The 20,177-nt window shown below is 49.3% G+C and overlaps 11 protein-coding genes across 11 annotated transcripts; 4 read left to right on the top strand and 7 right to left on the bottom strand.

Annotated features, from left to right (window-relative positions):
* Positions 1–52: 52 nt before the first annotated feature.
* Positions 53–800, bottom strand: N7447_000307 (uncharacterized protein; the record flags this gene model as incomplete). Its single annotated transcript, XM_057224583.1, has 2 exons — positions 53–669; positions 731–800. 2 exons carry the CDS (start codon positions 798–800, stop codon positions 53–55), a joined length of 687 nt encoding a protein of 228 aa, XP_057088599.1.
* Positions 801–1,006: 206 nt separating this feature from the next.
* Positions 1,007–1,926, top strand: N7447_000306 (18S rRNA methyltransferase BUD23; the record flags this gene model as incomplete). The annotated part of the gene is made up of 2 exons (XM_057224582.1): positions 1,007–1,029; positions 1,107–1,926. 2 exons carry the CDS (start codon positions 1,007–1,009, stop codon positions 1,924–1,926), a joined length of 843 nt encoding a protein of 280 aa, XP_057088598.1.
* Positions 1,927–2,557: 631 nt separating this feature from the next.
* N7447_000305 (isocitrate dehydrogenase (NAD(+)) IDH1) lies at positions 2,558–3,984 on the bottom strand (the record flags this gene model as incomplete). Its single annotated transcript, XM_057224581.1, has 5 exons — positions 2,558–2,645; positions 2,695–3,598; positions 3,667–3,741; positions 3,796–3,853; positions 3,955–3,984. The coding sequence occupies 5 exons, from the start codon at positions 3,982–3,984 to the stop codon at positions 2,558–2,560; spliced, it is 1,155 nt and encodes a 384-aa protein (XP_057088597.1).
* An 811-nt stretch (positions 3,985–4,795) lies between these two features.
* N7447_000304 (mating alpha-pheromone PpgA) lies at positions 4,796–5,137 on the top strand (the record flags this gene model as incomplete). Its single annotated transcript, XM_057224580.1, has 1 exon — positions 4,796–5,137. One exon carries the CDS (start codon positions 4,796–4,798, stop codon positions 5,135–5,137), a length of 342 nt encoding a protein of 113 aa, XP_057088596.1.
* Positions 5,138–5,930: 793 nt separating this feature from the next.
* Positions 5,931–6,738, bottom strand: N7447_000303 (uncharacterized protein; the record flags this gene model as incomplete). The annotated part of the gene is made up of 2 exons (XM_057224579.1): positions 5,931–6,578; positions 6,640–6,738. The coding sequence occupies 2 exons, from the start codon at positions 6,736–6,738 to the stop codon at positions 5,931–5,933; spliced, it is 747 nt and encodes a 248-aa protein (XP_057088595.1).
* A 599-nt stretch (positions 6,739–7,337) lies between these two features.
* On the top strand, positions 7,338–8,540 carry N7447_000302 (proteasome core particle subunit alpha 7; the record flags this gene model as incomplete). The annotated part of the gene is made up of 5 exons (XM_057224578.1): positions 7,338–7,340; positions 7,411–7,476; positions 7,549–7,707; positions 7,836–8,162; positions 8,214–8,540. The coding sequence occupies 5 exons, from the start codon at positions 7,338–7,340 to the stop codon at positions 8,538–8,540; spliced, it is 882 nt and encodes a 293-aa protein (XP_057088594.1).
* A 186-nt stretch (positions 8,541–8,726) lies between these two features.
* Positions 8,727–9,456, bottom strand: N7447_000301 (lumazine synthase RIB4; the record flags this gene model as incomplete). Its single annotated transcript, XM_057224577.1, has 3 exons — positions 8,727–9,126; positions 9,193–9,358; positions 9,414–9,456. 3 exons carry the CDS (start codon positions 9,454–9,456, stop codon positions 8,727–8,729), a joined length of 609 nt encoding a protein of 202 aa, XP_057088593.1.
* Positions 9,457–9,839: 383 nt separating this feature from the next.
* gfa1 (glutamine--fructose-6-phosphate transaminase (isomerizing) GFA1) lies at positions 9,840–12,112 on the bottom strand (the record flags this gene model as incomplete). The annotated part of the gene is made up of 4 exons (XM_057224576.1): positions 9,840–11,616; positions 11,688–11,919; positions 11,985–12,055; positions 12,108–12,112. The coding sequence occupies 4 exons, from the start codon at positions 12,110–12,112 to the stop codon at positions 9,840–9,842; spliced, it is 2,085 nt and encodes a 694-aa protein (XP_057088592.1).
* Positions 12,113–13,756: 1,644 nt separating this feature from the next.
* Positions 13,757–17,435, top strand: set1 (histone methyltransferase SET1; the record flags this gene model as incomplete). The annotated part of the gene is made up of 3 exons (XM_057224575.1): positions 13,757–13,902; positions 13,959–17,275; positions 17,332–17,435. 3 exons carry the CDS (start codon positions 13,757–13,759, stop codon positions 17,433–17,435), a joined length of 3,567 nt encoding a protein of 1,188 aa, XP_057088591.1.
* Positions 17,436–17,858: 423 nt separating this feature from the next.
* N7447_000298 (RNA methylation protein TRM112) lies at positions 17,859–18,380 on the bottom strand (the record flags this gene model as incomplete). The annotated part of the gene is made up of 3 exons (XM_057224574.1): positions 17,859–17,863; positions 17,922–18,111; positions 18,195–18,380. 3 exons carry the CDS (start codon positions 18,378–18,380, stop codon positions 17,859–17,861), a joined length of 381 nt encoding a protein of 126 aa, XP_057088590.1.
* A 342-nt stretch (positions 18,381–18,722) lies between these two features.
* Positions 18,723–19,892, bottom strand: N7447_000297 (small ubiquitin-related modifier domain-containing protein; the record flags this gene model as incomplete). The annotated part of the gene is made up of 1 exon (XM_057224573.1): positions 18,723–19,892. The coding sequence occupies one exon, from the start codon at positions 19,890–19,892 to the stop codon at positions 18,723–18,725; it is 1,170 nt and encodes a 389-aa protein (XP_057088589.1).
* Between the last annotated feature and the right edge of the window lie 285 nt (positions 19,893–20,177).

Here is a 20,177-nt window from a genome sequence, read left to right as displayed (position 1 = left end):
TACAAATTTCATTTCATCTATATGTAACATCATTTCCAGTGGCCTCGCTCACTCAGAATCGTCGTGTGCTTTCTCCTTTCCAGAAACCCATAAGTTCACCGGTCTCCCTTGTCCAATCTCGGACACCATCCACCAAAGCCTTGGCCATGCCCTTGTTCTTGGACTTGCCATCAGTGGGACCTAGACCAGTGGGTTTGCCACGATCCCCGGTGGCATACTCGGAGCCCATGCTTGGTAGCACATTCTCCCCCGCGCTCAGACTAACAAACAGAGCGAATGGAACGAGCCAAACGCACAGCCCAAAGTATGAAGCCACTTCAGAGAAAGAGGGCATCTCCTCGTAATTGACTCCATATGGTTGACGCCAGTTGTTCGATGGAGGCAAAGGCTTCGAGAAATGGCGGAACCATAGCCAGTGGTTGAGACCGACTAGAAGGCAGGAGAGGAGGAAAAGAGGATCGGATAGTTTCACGATGGGGAATCGGCGCAGATTGCTGGCGTAGACCATGTGCGAAGCAATGCTCAACACAGATAGTGACACAGGGAATCGGTCGATTATCATAAGCAGGACTTGTACCGCGATGATGCCGTAGATCAGACGTGTCAACACGCGGCGGGCAAGAACTGTGTGTTCCTCCACAAGCTCGGATAGGTAGTAAAGTCCCGAAGCTAGAGTTTCAACAAAGTCAGCTATCGATTATTGTTAGGATACCATGTCTCGCTCCCATACCTATGGCCAAGGTGAGAAAAGCAAACCCGACAACCACCCCGAGATATCCAACTAATGGTAGAATCCACATGATTCCTAGTGAATACAGAGCTGTCGAATGGTGGCGTTGAAAAAGTAATGCAGGAAGCAATTCAGCCTCAGAGAGATTCGAGATGCAATCGGAGAAACGTGGACGTTTTGGGGTATTGATGCCTCAGGCAGCACCACCAAAAATAATTTAATGATTTTCTAAACTTCCAACTTGCAACGCAACTTGCACATTCAATACCACACACCATGTCGCGCCCTGAAGATATCCTGTATGATAGCCTGATCCTACTCCACAGATCTTGAACCAAGAAAAAAAAAAACTAATCCCATGTCTCGAAAACTCCAGCCCACCGGACTTGTTCTACAATGACAATGAATCGCGAAAGTATACGAAGTCCTCGCGAATTCGCAACATCCAAGCCAGCATGACCAGTCGCGCACTCGAACTCCTCGACCTAAAATCCCCATCCTTCATCCTCGATCTCGGCTGCGGCTCCGGTCTCTCCGGCGAAATGCTATCAGAAGTTGAGCCCGAAGACGGTGGCCCGCACACATGGATCGGGATGGATATTTCACCCAGCATGTTGGATGTGGCTTTACAACGCGACGTAGAAGGCGATCTATTCCTCGCAGATATCGGACAAGGCGTTCCATTCCGACCGGGCACATTCGACGCCGCAATCAGCATCAGTGCAATCCAGTGGCTGTGCAATGCGGAAACCAGCGATGTCACTTCTGAAGGTCGCCTGCGACGCTTCTTCGAAGGTCTGTATGCCAGTCTTCGTCGGGGTGGACGTGCAGTCTGCCAGTTCTACCCGAAGAACGATGTCCAGCGGAGTATGATCAGTGGAGCTGCAATCAAAGCTGGCTTTGGTGCGGGTATCCTTGAAGATGATCCTGGCACCAAGAGCAGCAAGTTGTATCTGGTTCTGACCGTTGGTGGCGGTGGTTTGTCTGGTGATATTACTGGTGTTGTGAATGGCATGGATGATGTCAGTGTCTTGGATGCGAGACGGAAGGCTTCGGAGATCAACAATGCTCGTGGACCCCCGAGGAAGGGAGACAAGGCTTGGATTCTGAGGAAAAAGGAGCAGATGGCGAAGAAGGGCAAGGTCGTCAAGGCTAGCTCGAAATACACTGGTCGCAAACGACGAATCGCTTTCTGATTGAACTGCTTTGTTTACGCCGTTCGTATTTGGTGGATTCAATGAAAAAAAAAAAGAGAGAAGGAAAAAAGGAGAAAAAGGCTGGATGGAAAGAGTGTTCAAGTCATTCCCCTTGAGGCACACAACTTTCACCCATTCTGTCTGTGTATGCGCATTCCCTTCGGCGTTATTCACATACCTGGATCGGAATTTGATCACATAGTCTTGTCGCGAGGCGCTCATGGAGGTCACCTACAGGTTCGACTAGGCTCAAATCAGTCGATCATGAGGTCCCTACTAGTGGCCTCGCAATGGTTTGGAGGTTTGGAGGTTTGGAGGTTTGGAGGCTGAGTGAGCTCTTTACCTTCTGAGCACCGTGATATGAAGTGGGCCCATTGAAGATTCATGGCCTTCTTTGATGTTTATACCCAACTATTAATGCAATGAATGTTCACGTTATGATCACAAAAGAAAAAGTGTCTAATGCTATAATTTGCCGGGGAACGTTTCGAGCTAAATTGAAAGGAAAGATAATACATCAAATGAGGACCACACCGACCAATTCACGGTGTGTAGAGCACATTCCAAAAATCAGCAGGCAGCATCCTCAATCGTAGCGGTAGGTATATTGGAGCGCGGGGGATTCCAAAATTTACAGAGACGCTTCCATCTTGTCCAGAACAGCCCGGGTGAACTCGTGAGTGGTAGCCTGACCACCCATATCGCGGGTCATAGTGCGACTAAAAGAAAGTCAGTATAATCATTTTTCAAAGGTGTTGGTTCACTTACCCTTCACCGATAACATCGTAGACAGCCTTGGAAATGCGGTTGGCGTGATCATCGAGACCAAGGTGGCGCAGGAGCATGGAGCCAGACAGAATCATAGCACTGGGGTTGGCCTGATCCTTGCCCTTGATGTCAAGACCGACGTGACGGCAGCCAGGCTCGAAGACAGCAACGTCACGGCCCATGTTGCAACCGGGAACGACACCGGGTCCACCAACGAGGGCAGCGCCGACGTTGGACAGAATGCCACCGTAAAGGTTGGGCATGACCATAACATCGAACTGCTGGGGGCGGGACACAGCCTGCATGGAAGCGTTGTCGACAATCATGTCCTCCACCGCCAGGGTGGGGTACTCCTCAGCGACCTTGTGGAATGTGCTGCGGAAGAGACCATCAGCCAACTTCATGATGTTGGCCTTGTGAATGCAGGTAACCTTCTTGCGGTTGTTGGCAAGGGCGAAGCTGAAAGCGAATCGGGCGATACGCTCGGACTTGGCGCGGGTGATGATCTTCAGGGACTCGACAACACCGTTGACGGACTGGTGCTCGAGACCGGAGTACTCTCCCTCGGTGTTCTCACGGATGATGCAGAGGTCGACATTCTTGTGGCGAGTGTCGTAACCGGGGATGTTCTTGATCAGAGAGATGGAGGCGTAGATGTCCAGCTCCTGACGCAGGGCAACGTTGAAGGACTGGTGGCCTGAGCGCTCAATAGGAGTGTGGAGGATACCCTTCAGACCGAGCTTGTTGCGCTTGAGGGAAGCCAGAGACTCGCGGAAAAGCTCCTCGGAGTGCTTGTTACCGGCGTCAACACCGCTAACATCGACCTGCTCCCACTCAATGGGAACGTTGTCGGCCTTGAAGATGGTCTTAACCGATTCGGCGACCTCAGCACCGATACCGTCACCTTGTCGAATGTTAGTCCAAAGCATGCGCAATACAAGCAGAGTGTTGCGCAAAATATGTGAGGCATACCAGGGATGAGGGTCACGGTGTACTTGCCACCATACTTGGTGGGCTTGAAGATGTCCGACTGAATGGAGGCGAAGGCTGCGCAAATTGGTTAGCGGGGGATTTCGAGACAGGTGACGATCAATGGCGTACTTCTGGCGGGAATAGAGCGACCGAGAGACGAAGCTCCGGAAGCGCTGCGGAGCAGAGTCTATAGAACAGAGGTTAGCGAAAGCCAGCTGGCTTGAAAACTGCAGTCGCGGAAACACGGGAAACATGGATGCATGGAAAAAGCAATTATGGAAAACTTACCCGAGCAGGCTGTGCCGTTCTGGAGAACATTTTCAAGGAGTTGAACAAAGAAATTGGGACAGAATCACGAATCACCAAATTCGAGGGGGTTGGAAAAGGGAACAGTGAAAACGGGAAAAAAAGCCTCCGGATGGGCTCGGCATCGATGTGGTTAGCGCCGGCCCGATCTTATCTGAATGGATACACCTGAGAGGACTTTGGACTTTGGACTAACAATGAAACAATGAAATGTCCTAACTCTGCATCCTTATTCATTTAACTCCCCCGTTCAATTTCTTTCGCCATTTCTTATTCATATCCTCTTCCGGTTCTCGAATGTCACAACCCTAAACCTCAGTGGTCAACTTGAACAAAAAGATACAACGTTAACTAATATACTCTAGCTCAGTTGATTTGGCTTATTGGCTTATGAGACTATTTGTCTATCAAAGCATTCGAGAGATGGGCTTGCCATATACCCTTTCGACACGAGACCTCAGTTCATTATTGAAGTGGCAAGTGGACATGGATCAATAAGGACCTTATTGAGAACGGGCAACCTCGAACAGAACTTCTATTCGGGCTGATGTCGGTCGACAAAGAATCCTATTCAGAGTCATGCCTCTATTCAGAGTAGCCGAATTCTTCGAACTCATGCCCAACATGCTTTTCTCAATAACGAGACTATGATTGAACCAGCGATGATACCTCATCTTCAAGAATATATAAACCTCATTGCAGCTCGTCTTCTCCGATTCTTGTCTCCAGACATCTCCATCATCGAGCTTTCCCAGTATCTGTCCTTCGCTATTCAAGCCAATCTTCCAATTCCAAACCCCCGGTTTTTCTCTCAACAATCAAGATGAAGGTCACCTCCGTTGTAGTCGCTGTTCTCGCCGCTGGCACTGTCCATGCCGCCGCTATTGCAGGTGGCCCTAGCGAGACTCTTCCCAAGTGGTGTGGCCACATCGGCCAGGGCTGCAAGCGAACTGCCGATGCCTCCATTGATGTTAAGCGCTCTGCCGATGCCCTCGCTGAGTCCATGGCCCGAGGCTTGCCCATGGTCCTTCAGAAGTGGTGTGGCCACATTGGCCAGGGCTGCTACAAGGCCAAGCGTGCTGCCGATGCCGTCGATGAGGTCAAGCGTACCAGCGATGCTCTCGCTCATGCCATGGCTGCTCTCGAAGAAGAGGATGAAGAGTAAAGGTACGTTACGGTTTCATATATCCCATACATAGAATCAATTGACTGACTTTTACCAGTGTCCCCTTTACTTTGAGTTCCGTGGTGCTGCATGTATCAACAGATATTACTCGATAACTCTCTTTCCGATTACCGATATGCACACCTTCGACTGCTTTTCGATATGAAAGCTCTCAGGGAAACCCGGTTGGCATATGATGGATGCGTTATGAAAATGCCAATGGCGAACACTCTTTTATTTTCACCATTGGTCATGGCATTGGTTTCTGGTAAATCAGCATTTGAATTGTGGGGGTTGATGGATCGTTACTCGAGGAAATATGTATCTAGAATCAAAAAAAAAATCCATCCCCTTTTGACACAACACTTTATTCGGAATCCCAAAGACAAGATGTTCCAGTAAGGTTAAGCCATCGAATCAAAGGTTATACATAGAAAAGTCTTTTTTGTACATTTTAAGATTAACGCCTATCTTCTATATTCTTCTTTAGACTATAACACTAATAAAGGGAAGAAATATCTTTTAAAAAAGACTATAAATAAGGAAGTATTCGAGAATACTTATAGAAAGACCACAGGATCTTAGCCAAGCTGTATAAGCGGCCAATTATTCTTGTTTGGTATATATCTCTACGACCGAAGAGGGAGCTTTTAAAATCTAGTTGGTGTGTTTGCTTTATACTAGTCAGGGTATATAGAGGCAAAAAGGGGGGGGGGGGGGGGGGGAGCGATAAGAACTATGATAGAGAAATACATACAAGGAATTCGTTTCAATAGACCTATTTCAGACAGAACTAATGGTGGTATACACCACAGCTAGGGTAATATCGTCCCATCTCTTGAAATGCGCCATATTGTGATTCCATCGGAGCAGCTCTTGTCATCTCCCACCATTGCTGACCTTGATACACTGGATCCTTTGAGCCAACATAGGATTCACCAGTGGTGGGCTCTTTCGGTAGATGAGGGGCCTGGTTGGCAGTGTTTTCGTAACCAGATACCATGTATGGTTCAGCATCAGCATAGACATTTCCATCTGCACTGTCATCCATAGCAGAATCATGCATAGCAAAGTCCCCAGCAGGAGCAGCATTGGCTTCATCTCCAAACTGCGAGTAGAGCTGCCATGTTTGGATCAACCGTTCTTTTTGTTCTGCGTCGGCATTTTCAAAAAGAACAAGTTGGTCCTGAGTAAGGGTACTTGGATCAAGACCGTGATACCTCAGAACATCAATGCTTGAGGGCTGCTCTGTGTGCTGGGCGACTCTGTGGGCCGAGTGGTGGTAGTGTTGGGTAATGCTGTATGCAATTTCTGGCGCTTGAGATGGTACAATGGTCTCTCTAGGGGCGGGATGCAGCTGTGTCATACTCATTTGTCTATCAAACAGAGCGGAAAGTTCGTCTTGCACTTTCGAGTCGCTTTCTGAAGCAGACATGCCGCACTATATATATACACCTGGTCAGGTTCCTTGGTATAGAAAGACAAGAATGAAAACAATCTACCTGTTTACAGTGAGGGTTCTCGATAAAGGCTGCAAGTGCATTTGAGATATCGGAGACGTGCCCGCAGTGCGGGCACTGGTGTAGTATGGAGGAAGACATGGCGGGGTGGATTTCTGTCTAGCTCAACAATATCCGAACGAATGGAAAATGTGGAAACTCGATTCAAATGTTTGCTCCCTGTAAAACTGGATAGGAGAAAGGATTTAAAGTGTTGTGTTTTTTTAGTTAGGTCGAGGGGCAAAGATGCCCAAGTGCTTGTTCGGTTGGGCTGCAGTCCGAGGGGCCACTAGGAAATGATCATATGTTATACTGCATATCATGTCTATAATATACACATATTGAGCCCATGATATATCATTGTATGTCCATAATATACACAATACTACAAGGTACTCAAGTAGTACCCTCAAATCTCATAGAGATGACATACAAACCAAAGTACCAATTAGGTATCTCGCGGTCATGTGATTGGAAGCTCTGCCAGGCAACCCCGTGACGCGACAGCGTCACTGCTTAGTGCCTAGGAACCTCCGTTATCATCCCCAGAGCTTCCAACCTCACCCTACCTATCCATAGTCACCCTCCAACCCGGCCATTCTCTTCCCTTATCTGTCCAATATACAGATTAACTCTTTCGGCCCACCCACAGTGACGTCTGTTGTTCTTGAACCTCACCGCATCGCATCCTCACCAAAATCATGGTCAGTCAGCTTCGGATCTACACAATATGACATATTGTATCCCAATCAAGCTAACAGAGTGATTATTCAGACGTCAATCGGCACAGGCTACGATCTCTCTAACTCGGTGTTCTCGCCAGACGGTCGGAATTTCCAGGTAAACGAAACAACCCAGCTCGTGAACGAGCCATAGAATCCAGCTTCACGTTGCTGACCATATACCATCTAGGTCGAATATGCCGTCAAGGCAGTTGAGAACGGAGGCACCGCTGTCGGAATCAGATGCAAGGATGGTGTAGTGTTGGCAGTTGAGAAGATCATCACGAGCAAGCTCCTAAAGCCAGGCGCGAACAAGAGAATCGCGACAGTCGATCGTCATGTCGGAATTGTGAGATACCGTTTTCCTTTTACTCATATCACCCTTTCCTAACGCAATGCGTTTCTATCGAAACCCGTGCTATCAGGGAAAGGCTTCAAAGTACCCGTTGCTAATCTGCCTTCTTTCTATCAATCCAGGTATCCGCTGGACTCGTCCCCGACGGTCGTCACTTCGTTTCCAGAGCTAGAGATGAGGCTTCCTCCTGGAGAAGCACATACAAAGGTCCCATTCCTACCTCTGCGCTTGCCAATCGCTTGGGTGGATATGTGCAGGCGTACACCCTCTACTCTAGCGTACGGCCCTTCGGTGTAACTGCTATTGTTGGTGGGTGGGATACCGAGGCAGAGCTTCCAGTTGATGGACAGGTTGGCACTGGACCCAAGTCCGGCTCTGGTGGAAAGGTTGAGGGTGCCAAGGCTGGAGGTCCTGGCCTATACATGATTGAGCCTAGTGGACTGTATTGGGTATGTTCGACTTGTTGTGTATTTGGTTGATCATGCTGACAGAATTGGTAGGGATACTACGGTGCTGCTACCGGCAAGGGACGACAGGCTGCCAAAGCTGAACTCGAGAAACTAGACCTGACCTCGGGTAATCTGTCTTTGGCAGATGGTGTGAAGGAAGCTGCCCGTATTATCTATGTTGCCCATGAGGATAGCAAGGATAAGGACTTTGAGCTCGAGATGACGTGGATCAGCTCGGTCGATGGACCGACCAAGGGCCGTCATGAGGAAGTGCCCAAGGAGCTCCTCGAGGAAGCAGAGAAAGCAGCCAAGCGCTCTCTGGAAGGGGACGATGAAGAAGAGGAGGACAAGGGTCAAGGCGAACAGATGGAAGAGTGAACATGTAATAGATTATGCTCCCAAAGAATTATGGTTCTGTGAAGGTGTTTCTCTTTTCATACTCCAAAAAAACAATCTACCACGATGGTCCAACTTTAAGTTCCAAAAAGCCATCAAATATGTTAGAGGGTTCCAACGTAGCCCTCGACCCCCAGAAGATACAATATTCATCTATATCGCAAGAAATTACAAGATCTTGCCCTCAGCCCACTCTTTCCTCTTCAAACCCAACTCAACAGCAGCACTGCCCCAATCCTCGCCATGGTTGTGCATACCACTATTTCCAAGACCAGCCCGTTCTAATCCCTGCTGTTCCGTCAGAACAGTAAGCAATCCAAAGATGACAGGGACACCGGAATCAAGCTGCACACGCATGAGCCCGTGGCTGACAGCGTCAGCGATATATTCAAAGTGCATAGTAGCGCCCTTGATGAGGACACCGATGGCAATAATAGCATCGAAAGGCTTCTTGGGGCTTGTAGACTCAGCCGAGCCGGACACTTCGGTTGTGGGCGATGCCAGGAGGTCGGTGGCGCTGATGCCCTCGCCGGAGGAGTTGGCCTGGAGCTGGGAGGCGACGTAGAGGCTGGAAAGCATTAGTTAAAGCTATGTGGAAGATATGGTAGCTATAGTATGTAAGGTCATCACTTACCGTTGCACTGCGAGAGGCAGCTCGTAGCTGCCTGGAACTGTCTGGACTGTGATGTTTTCCGCGGTCACGCCGGCTGCGAGGAGGCTCTTCTTAGCTCCTGATACCAGTTGGTCGATGATGACTGTGTTCCATCTGGCGTGTACGATCGCAACGCGGAGTCCAGAGCCTGTGAAATCGGTATTAGCTAGGGAGTTTCTCCGAGGGGTATTGTTTGCTTTTACCATCGTGGGTCTGGGCAGCGCCGGGGCCTTTGATAGTAGTCATTTTGTTGAGTGGGATGGTTATTATTTTTTTCCAAAAAAAAAAAACAAAAAAGAGAAGTTGTTTGGGGATTGGGAGAATTGAGCTTGACAAATGTTTATGAATCAGAAGAGCTTGAGGGGCGAAATCCCTCGGTCCCGCATTTGGCGGGGGAAGGCGGAATGTCAACACCGAACACGGCAATTGAGCGCAATTGGACCAATGGGCTCTACAGTCAATTTGATTTATACAAGGGATGAATTCTTAATGATAAACTATGGGTAATGAGCCCAGAAAAGGGTGATAAAAACACAAAACGAGATTCCATTGTCCCGAAGCTGAAAACACCTAAAGATAAAAATATGACCAAATCATAAGAATCGTCTAACCTTGCCCTAAAGAAACATTTACTCGACAGTGACCGACTTGGCCAGGTTGCGAGGGAAATCGACATTCAGTCCCTCGCCAACGGCAAGCCAGTAAGAGATCAGCTGCAATGGGATCACATTGAGCAGACCCTGAAGGCAATCCACAGTCTTGGGCACGTTGATCTTCTCGGTCAGGGCGGATGAGAACTCGGGGTCATCGTCGTTGCAGATGACAATGGGGCGACCACCACGAGCAATAACTTGCTGGTAGGCGTTCAAGGACTTGGTGAACAGATTGTCACGGGTGAGAATCATGATAATGGGAAGGTTCTCGTCAACAAGAGCCAACACACCGTGCTTCAATTCACCCGACATGACAGCTTCGCAGTGGAGGTATGAGATTTCCTTGATCTTCAGGGCACCCTCAAGGGCAGTGGGGAATTGAGCACCACGGCCCAACAGCAGCAAGCTCTTCTGGTTCTTGAAGGACTGGGCACACAGCTCCTTGATCGGATCGTTGAGCTTCAAGATCTGCTTGAACTGCTCGGAGATCTTTCCAAGACCCTCCATGATCTCCTCACGTCTCTCCTGCTTAGAGGCACGATCTTCGCTCAGCGACAAAGCGAACATGACCATAGCCACAAACTGAGAGGTGTATGCCTTGGTCGAGGCCACACCGATCTCGGGACCAGCGTTAATGTGCACACCGCAGTGGGTGAGGAGAGAGATGGAAGATCCGACAACGTTGACACAACCAACGGTCAGGGCGCCACGTTCCAGACAGTAGCGAAGAGCCATCAGGGAATCAGCGGTCTCTCCAGACTGAGAGACAAACACACAGGTATCATCACGGAACACTGGTGCCTGTCGGTCAAGGAAGTCGGAGGCGAGCTCGACTGCGATAGGAATCTCAGTGAGCTCTTCGAAGATACCACGCACAGCCATGCATGAGTGGTAGCTGGTGCCGCAGGCAATGAAGATGATTCGTCGGCAGCGACGAATAGTCGAGATGTACTGACGGAGACCACCGAGGGTGACCTTCTTGTTGGTCACATCCAGACGGCCTCTCATAGTGTTGACGACAGACTCGGGCTGCTCGAAGATTTCCTTTTGCATGAAGTGATCGAACTTGCCCTTCATGATCTCCTGCAGCTCGAGCTCAATGGTCTGGATGGCACGGACGTTGGAGGTGCCATCATCCTTGGTCAGACGGTGGATGTTGAGCTGTCCTTCGTGGATGTGGGCGATATCGTCATCCTCAAGGTAGAGGACCTTCTTGGTGTGCTCCACAATGGCAGAGGGGTCAGAAGACAGGAAGAACTCGACGGGCTGGGGGATGCCATCGTCGGAGAGGAATGCACGAGACTGGGAGCGGTGCAACAGCGACTTGTCAGGAGGGGCAAGGAGGCTTGTGGCAGACTTCTTGGCAGCCGCATTCTGGGAGGCCTGCTCCGCGGAAAGGACACCATCTTCGGAATATTCAACATCCACGAAATCCACCTTCATCTTCTTGGAGGTCTTCACACCGACGACCAGGGGCGAACCCTTACGGGCAGCAATGACCTCATGGGGGTAGTGAACTGACTTGAGCAGCAAACCGAAGGCACCCTCAAGCTCTTTGATGACTGCCTTGGCCAGGACTGTGAATTCAATGTCGGGGTGTTGGTCGTAGAGGTATTTGGCGAGCTTGGCAATGCACTCGGTATCGGTCTCGGTCTCGAAACGGAAGCCCTTGGACTCCAGCAGAGCCTTCAATTCCTTATAGTTGGTGATAATACCGTTGTGAACGACGGAGAACTCCCAGTTGGGATCAGAACTATCAACCATTCAATTAGCTTCTCGGTCTCTCAGATGATCAACATTGGAGGACTGCATTGGAGGACTTACCGGTGGGGGTGGCAGTTCTGGCGGGAGGGGGTACCGTGGGTAGCCCAACGAGTGTGAGAGATACCGGCATGAGACTCAAAGGTCTTGGTCATGTCCTCTGAGCTCTGCTCAATGAGTTCCTTCAATTTGGCCACCTTGCCAACTTCCTTGAAAGCACAGACTTCATTCTTCTTGTCGCCATCCACTGCCATACCAGCCGAATCGTAGCCACGGTACTCCAATCTCGAGAGGCCTGGGGGAAAGAACGGTGAGTACAAGGTTTGCAAGGTTGAACACAGACAGCTTTGGGCCACTCACCATTTAGCAGTGTGTCAATGATAAATCTGCGATCCTTCTCGACGAGGTAGTTGATGTAACCGAAAATTCCACTAAGCAGACTGTCAGTATATCCCATTGAGGAAAGTGGACAAAAGAACTTACCACATGATGGGCAAAAATGAAATGTGAATAAAAAAACAATGGTATTGGGAGAGGGAAAAGAGGAATTAAAAGAGAGTAAGGGGAGAAATGATTGAAAGAAGCAAGCAGGGCAGAGATGTTTCGTATTTATAGAGGGGGGGGCAAACAGAGAAGGGGGAGGGGCGGATTATTATTAGCTCTTTCTTGTGCAAGCTTTGGTCCAATGAGGGAGGTGCTCGGGCCAGTTTGGTTCCTATGGGAATGTCTCACTTGGATTCTATGACCACTCTTATTTTTGACTTGAAATCTCAAATCAACATTGCTGTAAATAGTCCTAAAATAGCTGCGGTATAAGGTAATAGTGTAGTAAATAGTATTATTTTCTTGACTATCTGGTTGCCCAGTGACGGTATATTGGACTGATCTTCGTTATATCGCCTGTATTCACGCTAGATCGGAGCTACCAGAAACAAAAAAAGAGGCGGAGCTCTTGGAAGTCCAAAAAAAAAAAATTATATACGGGGGGAAATCTATAATTATATCTAGTGGCCCGGCACATTCCTTAGTGCACGGAGGCTCCCCTGAAAAAGGAACCTTGGAAAGGTTCGACAGACGTTCCACGCTTCTGCAGTTTATCTGCCCCTGGATTCGGTATCCCCGACTGCATATACTATTGGTCTACTATTTGTCCGTCTTTGGTACACTCCACGGAGTAGGCTGAAAATTGCTTTTATACACTTTTGATGTGTAAGCTGAAGTCTATGGTTTTTCTATATCAGCCTCATCTCAGCCTTCAGAGGAAGCAGCCCTAGAGGGCTATGCTATGACCATCTAGTAAGCTCAAATAACCACCTGGGCAAGGTCCAAGGTTAGTAATCGTTGGTTGATCCGTCCATGGCTTGTCTGAATTGCATGTACGGAATATATTCCACATACTATTCCGTACATTTGATCATTATGTACAGGGTATATATATCGGACCGCACCAAATGCATGGATTTCAGGCTTTGTTCTTACAACCTAATATGACCTAATGACAAGACCCCAAAGCCACTACCAACAATCATGCTTAATAGCAATAAAATAATGCAAGATCGAACTGATTTCCAATGAGTCCCTAAAGATACTTATCAGGTACCTCAATTATATGTGTTCTTGTAGTGAATTATTAAGTCGCGGTGAGGTCACTCCAGTCCTTAGGAGGAAAAAAAAAAAAAAAAAAAAAAAAAAGGGGTTGCTGAATCATTCAATGTTACTGAACCGCCTCGGGGAACTTGAACTTGAACTTCATCACTACCTAATTATAATTCGCTTTACGCACTTTCTTTTCTTTTCTTTATAGGAGTTATCCCTTGAAAGCGTGAAGTTCAAACTCCCGCGTCCCCACCATTCCACTTCCTTCCGCTCCATCGCGTCTTAGCCTCCTGCAAACTCTTGATTTGCGCGTTACGGCACTTCCAGCTCCTGGATATCGCTTTTCAACCCTTTTCTTCCGATCCCCTTTGTTTCCCCATCTATTTGACACACTGAACCCCTCCATCTTAATTTCCTCAATTCTGCCGTGCCGGGACCTTCTCGGTCGCATGTGTCCGCAATAGCCGAATCACCACTGTCAAGGATGCTGCCTTCTGATCGCGCCACGGTCTCTGGCGTGTAGCCAACCTCTCACTATGTCACGCGCCTCGGCTGGCTTTGCAGACTTCTTCCCCACCGCCCCATCAGTCCTTCAAAAGAAGCGCTTTAAAACAGCGCAGGAACGACGGAAATTACATGTCGAAGGTGATCAAATTTCTGATAGGATCCCGGATTGTCCAGTGTCTCTTGCCTCGAGCGCACCCGCGACCGCTGAGACGCCTCCTAAACCCGGCACAGACGAGGGGGAGCTCGCACCCCATCGGTCCCCAACGAGCTTGAATTGACAATTCCCGCCGATGCGAAGAGCGTGGAGGATAGGACTGGGCTACCTCCACCCACGGCAAATCCCATCCCATCACAAATCGATACACTGACACCGCTCACCAATGCGGAGTCCTCACCCCCTTGCAAAGTAACTAGTCCATCACACCAAAAGATCGCAGGCGGAGGTTCTCCGGGCACTTCTTCCAGGCCGAATCATGAAATCGCCAAATCTGCCATCACACCTATCCACACCCCTCCGACCCCTCAGTCGCAAACTCGACATCTCGAGCCCAGTGTGAGAGGGTGCAAGGTTGTATATGATCCCGATCTCGACAAGCGGACCTCGTCGAAGGAAAAACGAAAAAAGCTTGAGTATGTGGACATCGTGAATAATGGCCAAACAGATGCACCATCCGATCCGCGTCGTGCGATTGCCAACTATACCCGTGGATCTGGCTGCAAGCAAAAGACAAAATATCGGCCCGCGCCTTACAATTTGAGGCCATGGTCATACGATGTGGCAACGAGCATTGGTCCCGGGCCTCCGATCCAAGTTGTGGTGACGGGGTTCGACCCTTTGACCCCGATCGCCCCGATCAGCGCGCTTTTCTCGAGCTTTGGAGATGTCGCCGAAATAAAAAACCGCACAGACCCTATCACCGGCCGGTTTCTGGGGATCTGCTCCATCAAATACAAAGATAGCACCTCGGCCCGGGGAAATGGCCCAACGTCAGCATCTAGCGCAGCGCGACGTGCATATTTCGAATGCAAAAAAGAACAACGCATTGGTACACGCAGGATTCGGGTCGAGCTGGATCGTGACGGGATTGTCTCAGATCGGATGGCCGCGAAAGCAGTCGAGTCCCAACGACTGGCTTCCAAGAGCACCCTTCCACTTCCGCCCGCAAGTGAACCGAGACCCGATGTCCAAATCAAGAAAAGCGAACCACCACCGACTGCGCCCAAGGGCCCTTCGGGCAGGTCATCTTTACGGCCGGGGGTCGTTATCCCAGAAGGTCCTAGGGCTGGTGTCCGATCCCCTGTTGTACAGTCATTGGTCGAAGAGACTCCCATCTTGAGTCAGATCAAACGCGATCCATACATTTTCATTGCGCATTGTTACGTCCCAGTTCTCAGCACAACGGTTCCCCACCTGAGGAAGAGACTCAGGCTCTTTCAATATAAGCATATTCGTTGTGACAAAACCGGCTACTATATCATCTTCGAGAATTCGCGCCGGGGTGAGGAGGAAACCGAACGCTGCTACCGACTATGCCACATGCAACCCTTGTTCACTTACATCATGAACATGGAGAGCCAGCCCTACGGGAACCCAAACTACGAGCGAAGTCCCAGCCCTGAACGCCTCCGCACCGAACGCCGAGACAAGGCCGAAAAGGATCGGACAAGGAAAGAGGCCGACTTGGATATCGAGGAAGAGAAAAAGCAGCGGGCACTTGATTTGGATCCATGTCGAGAGGTATTGTCTATCATCATTCGCGACCTGAGAGACAAGCTTCTCGAGGACGTCAAGTCACGCATAGCTGCTCCGGCCCTTTACGACTACTTGGAACCGAGTAAACATGCGACCAAAAGGGAAAAACTGGGTATTTCGGACCCCGAAGGTACGAAACGGTCTGTTTTCCAAATCGACAGCACCCCTGACTCTCGAGGTGAAATGTCTGCCGGGCGAGACCCCCTCAGATCATCAGGTCTGAATGTCCTTGCTCTTCCTCGTATCCGGAAAGCCCATGGTCTTGACCATGCGGGTGCTGCATTCCTCGACGAACGGCGCAGGAAACCACTACGAAAGAAAGAAGTCCGGCCCCTGTATCATCGCCTGCAGCAGTTGCACGATGATGAAGATTCGGATGACGAACAGCGCACCCCTGCTACTAGGGATGTCGATGAGCGAGAGAGCAGACCTCCCAGTCGCGCAAGTTCAACGTCATCGGAGGACGGAGGATACCAGTCAGAAGATCTGGGGTCATCTCAAGGGCACGAAGAGCGTGTCACTCAAGCTGTGGATGATTTAGATGCCACAATTGAAACTGGCGATGTTTCTCATGAACTTGAGCTGTCTCCCACGTCAGGCAAGAGAAAACGACTGACTGAAGATGAAGAAGCACGAAAGCGGCAGCGACAGGAGGATGAGCTCTTTGGCATTGACTCGGAAGCAGTCGAGCATGAGGGTGCAACTAAGGACCTGGAAGCGCCTGCAGTTATTGGCGATGATCTCGCAGAGGATGGCGACAAATTACCGACGCACGATCAACCTGTGGACCAAGCCGCCGAGCTTGTCTCTCCCACACATCCCGAGGGTGATGAACTCTCGGGCAGCGAAACGTGGGAGGCCGAACCGATTGATGAGCCGAAGACAGAGATTGAATGGGGCTTTTCCAAGGATGAGCCCCGCGCAACGGTGGAAGATGATGAAGCCATCGTGCTTGATTTGGATGGTTGGCAAAACCTGGTCAAGGACGACGAAGATCTGCGATTTTTGCGAGAAGTTCTATTGGATCAGTCAGAATCAGTTATTCGAAACCTTGCTGCATGGGGTTGGAAACAGAAGGAGATAAAAGCTCTTAATGGCCTGGAAACTGGCACGACCCAGGACGCCATCAGTATCCCTGGCTATTATGTTCAAAACCCTACAGGAGCTGCGCGCACAGAAGGTCGAAAAAGGATTATGGAGGCAGAAAAATCCAAATATCTGCCCCATCGGATTAAGGTTCAGAAAGCTCGCGAGGAGCGTGAGGCGAATGCCAAGGCAGACCCCCAGGCAGCAGCAGCTGAAGCTGCCAGAATTGCAGCCGCCAAAACAATATCCAAATCGACATCCCGGTCAACGCGAGTCAACAACCGCCGGCTCATTGCAGACATCAATGCGCAAAAGCAGGCTCTTCCCACCGCGAGCGGCGAAGGAGACGTTCTTCGATTCAATCAGCTTAAGAAACGCAAGAAGCCTGTGCGCTTCGCTCGCTCTGCCATTCACAACTGGGGCCTGTATGCCGAGGAAAACATCACTGCCAATGACATGATCATCGAGTATGTCGGAGAGAAAGTGCGTCAGCAGGTCGCCGACATGAGAGAAAGACGATATCTGAAGAGCGGAATCGGCAGCAGTTATCTTTTCCGAATCGACGAGAACACCGTCATCGATGCCACAAAAAGAGGAGGAATCGCGCGATTCATCAATCACAGCTGTACACCCAACTGCACTGCTAAGATCATCAAGGTCGATGGTAGTAAACGGATTGTGATCTATGCGCTCAGGGATATCGAAAGAGGTTTGTGAAATGCGCTTTCTTCAGGAGAAAACAGACGTGCTAACAAAATCTATCAGATGAGGAGCTGACGTACGACTACAAATTCGAAAGAGAGTGGGACAGCGATGACCGAATCCCCTGTCTCTGTGGCTCAACAGGCTGCAAAGGATTCCTCAATTAGATGCACTTTCAGAGATCTATCTAGCGAAGTCTTCGGGAGGCATATTGACTCCCATCTACCGGGTGGCGTTGAATCGGACTGGCGTTTTCAGGATGGGAGCATTGACGCATTTATCAATGGCAATCGTGATTTCATAAACTACAAACTCTCTTGTACAATATACCAATTCTAAAAGAATTTCGCCTGTTTTCCGGGTCGAGTCATGGCCCCGAGGAAAAATTCCTCTTAGAAAGCAATATGAGAGCCTAGTGTCAAATCCCAGAAGAACTCGACTCGGATATCTGATAACCTTGGTGCCATTGCGTAGGGTCCTCTTTGGAAGAAAAGGAAATGAAAGGAGAGAGACTGGTTCTCAAAGACCGCTTCCTAGCCCTGGGGTATCGATTTGCGAAGCAATTTAGGTGTATGTGGGGATTGTGTTGTTCAGACTGGGAGCGATATTAGCATTACGAATACGGCCAAAAAAGAAAAGACAATATTTCTCACCAAGGTGGCTTGGAAGAAGGAAGTTCGCAATTCCTTCCTTAATCATATATGAATGACCACAGTTCCCGCAGGTCAATTTCCCTTCTGTGACGTGCGTCTCAAGTAGCAATCGGTGCAAGTCCTTCAATGTCTGCTCGTTGTTGAGAGCTTCTTCCTCGGGTTTCGACTCCGGAAGACTGGGGAATCCAAGCTAAGATCACATAAGAGTCAGCTTATTTGTAATTGTGGTTCAATCCGGGTTTGGATCAACTTGGTGTTGGGGTTGTAACTTACCTCGTTGGAAATGGTGCGCAGGGCCTCCCAGTCAATTCGGGGGAGGATGTTGCGGATGAATTCGGGCTGGAAATCCAGTTCCTGTTGCTCTAGCTCGGCATCTTGGAAATGTAATGGGAATGAGGCTGGTGATGTCTTGCATTCCTTCACGGCGCATGTCACGAAATTGGCGGTGATCACTTTCATTGTGGCGGGTTTGGTGGGGTGATTGCTGGTTTTTGATGTGAAGATTTTGGGAATGTTGGTTAGATATGTAGAGATCGATTGGGTCTAGATAGGAGATCAATCTAAAGGATAATGGACGTCGGTGGCCCCTCCGAGGGAGGAAAAAAATAAGAGCCCCACGGCTTATCGGATATCATGTGATCGATATGGATACCCGGACTGTGAGCCCGACATTGTGTACTTTGAAAACTTATATACATTACTTTACAGATACCTAGGTTCAAACTGGAAGGTTTGATCAGTTTTGATTAGTTTTGATTGGCCTTGATTAGCTGTTATTCAGTTCGGATCCTTCAAGGCGGATTATTTGATCTGGACATCCAGCAGATCTAGATCGTCGATGTCATAGTCGCCTAGACATGAATCGGGGTCGAGTTTGTCTCCATCAAACAGGAGGAAGATATCTTGGTCCGCAGAAATCTTCTGCTTGTCCCGAAAAGCAGATATGAGTCGCGAAATCACGGTCTTTGGTCTTGCTTTGAGTCTGAAATCGTCGTATCCAAGACTCCTCAGAATAAGTTTCATTGGCTCACCCTGATCCTCTTCTGGGGGTTGCGACACTGTAGGCGACTTGTCATTATCAGGTGCAGTTGGCTGGTTGACTGGAAGAGGTAAGCCGGAAACCGCTTCCATATGTATGCGCAGTTCCTTCTGGCCTGTAGAGTCATCATCAAAGTCAAGGATACCCCCAGAGCCTTTCTCGGTGTTTATGCCTAGACTTCTGCAAGTCGTCACGTCGAATAGACGTCGGCCCTTCCAGGTCAGGTAGACCGATGATTGTATATGAGGGTCGAAATTTTGGCGATTGCACCATGCCAACCGCACATCTCTTAGTCGCTGTGACATTTTTCGATGGACGAGTAATGGTTTGGTGTTTGCAATTTCAGATGAGATCATGATCTGGACGACCGGGTCATCCACTGACTTTGGCGGTTGAACAGGCCGAGGAGGCTCAACAGGTCGAGGGCTTCGAGTTTCTGAGTCATCTGCCAGGACAATCACTGGTTGAACAGGTAGAGCACCTAGTGGTGCCGGACCACTGGCTTTCTGCGGTGACTGAGACATGCGGTTTTCTGGGCTATGTGTTTGAGTTGTCTCGCGTTGTTTCACTGACTTGGCCGACTCGGGTGAAGAATCATGCGAGGAACCTGAAAGCTCTTGTGGCTTTGGTATCACAATTTGAACCCTATCAACCTCGTGCGTCACATCTTGCACTGAACTGCTATCATCGCGCCCTTTCCCCTTCTCCTCAGAAATTCGACGACGCTTCTTTCGTTTTGTGTCTTTTGTGTCTTTTGTGTCTTCGGTATCTTCGGTATCTTCTGGGATTTCTGGTGCTTTCGGCTGCTTCTGCTGTGCTTCACGGTTCGCAGCAATAATATCAGAGTACGTCTGTCCTGAGCGTCGATAAAAATCAGTGCCAGTTTCCCCCGTATTCTTGACTGCCCACGTGGGCTTTTTGAAAAAGCTCATGACTCTCGGGGCCGAAATTGGTCAAGTCAAAAAATGCAAGTATGGGAAGATGACAGAATGTATTTAAGAGATGACTGTGGAGGGGGCACTGGTTATAATCAGCGATATGTTAGTGGAAGAGTAAAAAGTGTGACATGAGGGCCTAGGCGTGATCCAAACAGTTGGCAGTCAAGGTGAAGGGAACATGCATCACATCTTTCCAGACTTGGGATAGGCATAGTGGAACTACGTAGGACACCGTCAGGTTTACCGCCTACCAAAACTGCTCTAGAATACTTTCCGACC

The sequence above is a fragment of the Penicillium robsamsonii genome, assembly GCF_028829455.1.
Source record: "Penicillium robsamsonii strain IBT 29466 chromosome Unknown utg000001l_segment0_segment0, whole genome shotgun sequence".
NCBI lineage: Eukaryota > Fungi > Ascomycota > Eurotiomycetes > Eurotiales > Aspergillaceae > Penicillium > Penicillium robsamsonii.
This window is presented reverse-complemented; position numbering and strand designations above follow the sequence as displayed.